Source organism: Halyomorpha halys, unplaced genomic scaffold (assembly GCF_000696795.3).
Source record: "Halyomorpha halys isolate HHAL.00 unplaced genomic scaffold, Hhal_1.1 Scaffold146.1, whole genome shotgun sequence".
NCBI lineage: Eukaryota > Metazoa > Arthropoda > Insecta > Hemiptera > Pentatomidae > Halyomorpha > Halyomorpha halys.
Window position 1 is genome coordinate 74,570 of NW_027110622.1, and position 4,239 is coordinate 78,808.

General features: G+C 30.5%; 1 protein-coding gene across 1 annotated transcript in view; it reads right to left on the reverse strand.

Moving 5' to 3' along the window:
- Positions 1–242: 242 nt before the first annotated feature.
- The window catches only part of LOC106678551 (probable cytochrome P450 6a14), a 14,988-nt gene continuing 10,991 nt past the window's right edge, over positions 243–4,239 (reverse strand). Inside the window, exons 5-7 of the mRNA XM_014417126.3 lie at positions 2,706–2,924; positions 581–817; positions 243–433 (exon numbers count right to left, since the gene is read on the reverse strand). Of these exons, the coding sequence (XP_014272612.1) occupies positions 258–433; positions 581–817; positions 2,706–2,924 (632 nt within the window). The 3' untranslated portion in view covers positions 243–257. The remainder of the gene's footprint in view (positions 434–580; positions 818–2,705; positions 2,925–4,239) is intronic.

Genomic DNA, 4,239 nt, shown 5'->3' on the forward strand with positions numbered 1-4,239 from the left:
CGATAGTAGGCGTAAAATTAGATATCTTGGGGTATTCAGATTTGTTAATTGAAATTATACAATGTTAGTATTTTTTTTTTTTTTACTATTACATTTTTCGGCTGTTATCTACACCAATTTGCAGATAGACTATTAAATTATCTATTTTAATGGGATTAACTTGTTTCTGAAGTATGATGTAATGAGGAATTTTAATGTAGTCTATGTTTTCAATGGTTTTAAAGGATCTGATCATAGACTGATAGTATTTAAATCATTTATTTACAATCGTCTAGCTTATGAATTTTCACCCAAAGTCCACTTTTAGATGAAACAATTATTGACCAAGGATCTATTTCCACCTTTTCTGCATTCAATGAGCTCAATTCGAACCTGTATCTCTCCAGTAATCTAGCCATAACAATTTTAATTTCAACAAGAGCGAACCTTTTTCCTGTAAATAAAAAATACATGAACTGAAGTTGATTTATAATCATTCTAATTAAGTTACCAAACACTGTTAACTCAGTAAAAAAAGTAAAATACTCTAATATTTCTATAAATTGAATATATTCTATTATTTATAAAATCTCAGTTATACCTATACAAATTCTTGGACCATCACCAAAAGGTAAATAAGTCCCTCGTTGAGGATCTTCTTCGAACCGATCAGGATTGTACTTAAGAGGATCTGGGAAGTATTTTGGGTCTCGATGAATTGAATAGATCGGTATCATTATTTGTTCCCCTTTCTTAATGGATGTGCCATCTGGAAACGTAAAGTCCTTGGTACACTCTCGATTCAACATAGCAACTGGTGGATACATGCGCAATGTCTCTGGAAAGAAAAAAATATCCTTTGTTCTTGATACACAGAGTGTTTCAGGATTATGTAATAACTGAAAATATGAATTAAGGATCTCAAATCAAGTAAAATATTTCTTATGAAGATATGTTCATTAACACTTTGTTAAGGAGATATTCACGTTTAAAGATTTTCATCGTTTTAAATTATTTAGATTATAATAAAAAAATTAATATGTGTTCCAACTGTTTTATTATAGGAATTTACATTAAGGGCCGGTTACACTAATCTCTGGTTATACTAAGATTTGTATAACTTAGATTTGTCGAAGAGTAAGTAAACCTTGGGTAACTTTTGTTAACAAGGTAAATAAGGTAAGCAAAAGCTGAGATAACTGCCAAATTCCACAATTCAAAATGTCTTAAAATATGTGGGTCTAATTAAATTAAAACTTAATTCTACAGCCACTTTTAACCATTTGACATTACTAAAAAAATTCTTCATCCGACCACTGTAAAACATTATTCGGTTTAGGACAGAATAATTTTGTTTTCCATTATTGCCTGAGCAACTAATTCTTCGAAGTCTTCGTCGTCTGTCCAATCACATATCTTCATCAAACCCATTTTATTGAATTTCGAAAGATACGGATTAATACAGTATACCTTTATTCCCTGGTAAGTAAGGTTCCCTGTGTGGTTACCTACTTAAACGTGGATTTGCTCTAAACCTGTCTAACCGTTCAAAGTAATCACCTTAAGCATTAAGACCGGCTTCACGTCTTTCTTCCGTACCAGCAATGGGCGAATGAGACTGGATATGTCTTACTGTCACGCTCTCCAGATCTTAGTTTTATTAGATCTTTAGTTTATGGTAAACAAAAGTTTTATGCTATGACCATAATTGTTTATGAAGAAGGATATTGGAAACTTCAAAACAATAATACATAGCTAGTGATGATAGGCCACTGATGTTTGGAAAGAACGATCTTAATGCACGAGGTAATCACTTTGAAGATTTAATATGAATGTTAATATTTACATTTCAATTATAAAGTAGCTATGATACATATAAATTTATTATATTGCAATTTATTTTATTATAACCTAAAAATTCATAACTATAAAAATCTTTAGAAGTGAATATTCCCTAAGCAAAGCGTTTACGGATATATACCTTCATTATTATTATTATTATTGGCGCGACAGACCAAAGAGGTCCAAGGCCTCGCGCAATGTACATAGGAAATACATCATGCGTCTCATGACGAGTTTTTCATAGGGAGGGTCGTCACTCCCACGCCTATTTTTGTGAGTGCCACCTATTGGCTTACGGGCCTTACAAATGCCCGGGGGATGTTGTTAGTGAGTATTGCATATTTATATCCTTGAAAAAATCCCGGTTAGGGCTTTGGACTCGATCTCGTAACCTTTGGGTTGGTAGACAGGTGCGTTACCACGCTACCGTGATTTTTTTATTGTTTTGCGATCCTTATTTGATATTTTCAGTTAGTGCAGTTAACCCTGGAACGCCTTGTATAAATGGGATTAAAATATTAATTTAGTTAATCAATTAAACTTTATTTTTATATTAATTACAATAATTATATTTTTAAGTAATATCAATTGCAATCTTAGTAAATATTGGGGATGCAATCCCAAAGTGTTATATCTGAATATTTCTGATAAAATCGTGTTTCAATCATATTTGTAATTACAAGGTAGCAGCTAATTTCTGATTTCGAAATAATCCAATCAGTCATTTTGTATTTTAAATTTGTAACGCCACTTATTCATTCAAAAGACATAACTTTTAGACATCGTTAAGAGAATACAAAACATTGTTGAAATGCGAATCCTAAGATAACAAAATTTTCAGATAGGTCACTTTGGCTTTGCTGCAACGATATTGACATCATTACCTGCTATACATTTGTCCAGAAATTGCATGCTCTTGAGAGCATCATAAGAAAATCTTCCATGTTTAGCTTTGACTTTCAGAACTTCCTGCCTGGCCCTCTCTTGTACTTCCTGATGTTCAGCTAGTTGGTAAATGAGAAAGTGCAAAGTCCTAGAGGTTGTTTCAAACCCAGCAACAAAGAAAACAAATGTCTGTGCCACCAGTAGAATGTCTGTTATCTCTAAAATAATAAAAAACCGAAATTTTGCTGCTTATTAATACAATTATAACATTTTAACGCATACCTTGCAAAATTACTTGCTAGTATTGGTATTGGGTTGACGAAAAGATACACACAAACCGTATTTCTTCTTCTATTTATTTTCATCAGAATTCTCTTAATTAGTGGAAAAAGAAATTTTTTTTAATGAAATATCATATTTTTTGTTTATACATTATTCACAGAATTTTGAAATGCGAAAATCATTCATCCAGAATTATAGGAAAAGACTCATATTCATAAATTAAAGTTCTTAAGAAGAGTTCCAATATTATAAGTTAGCTTCTAGAGCATAGGCTAACAAGGTTAATCTTTTTAAACATTACGTTAACCGTATCTCTTGTGAACCGTATCCTGTATATATCAACATATAATAATAATAAAACTTTAATCTCATATAACTTGTAACATGGTAATAACGATGAATTCAAAACATAACTTTCTTAGACACATTAACGTTTGACAATATTAGCTAAGTATTGTAGCAATAAGCTAAAAAAATATTATAATTACCTTTTTAATAAAAAGTGATATAATGTAGCATACCCAAGGACAATATGTATTTAAAGGAAGATAAATAAATAAAAATTATTAATAAAATAAATAATAAGAATAATAATGAAATAATTTACCAGAATAAATGTACTTTTAAAAAATAAATAAGAGCAAATTGGTAAATAATAAGTTAAAGAAAATTAAAGTAAAATAAATCATTTTGACCAAAATATTTGCAATATTTACATTCTTGAAAACTCCAAACTATGCTTTACCTCCCACGTGATCATGGTAATGGAGGACTCGGGGAGATCCCTTAGCTTATCTGTCTCAATCACGTCACTGAGTGAGGATACTATAGCCATAGACGGTCAGGACTTGATTGGAAAAGTTGACCACTACCTAATCTTCAATAACATGTAAAAAAAAGGTCTCGGGGCAACTGCCGTTTCACTCATATAAATGATAAGTAGATAAACACTTATTTAACTGCTACAGAATTATTCTAAAAGCAGTTGAATATGTTAAAAAGAAGGAAAACATTTCAAATTAAATATATATATGAACATCTACTAAAACACAAAATATCAAGACAAGCCATGAAGGGTCTTGAGTTCTGTAATAATGATAACATTTTTAGATCATGTATTTATTCCTAGGTCAAGCAAGACATAGGTATAGATAAGAAGATCGTGGTTTTGTCATTATATATATTTATAAGTGGACGCTTATAATATATATATTAGTTTGATATATATATTAGTAAATAGTAGTGTATATA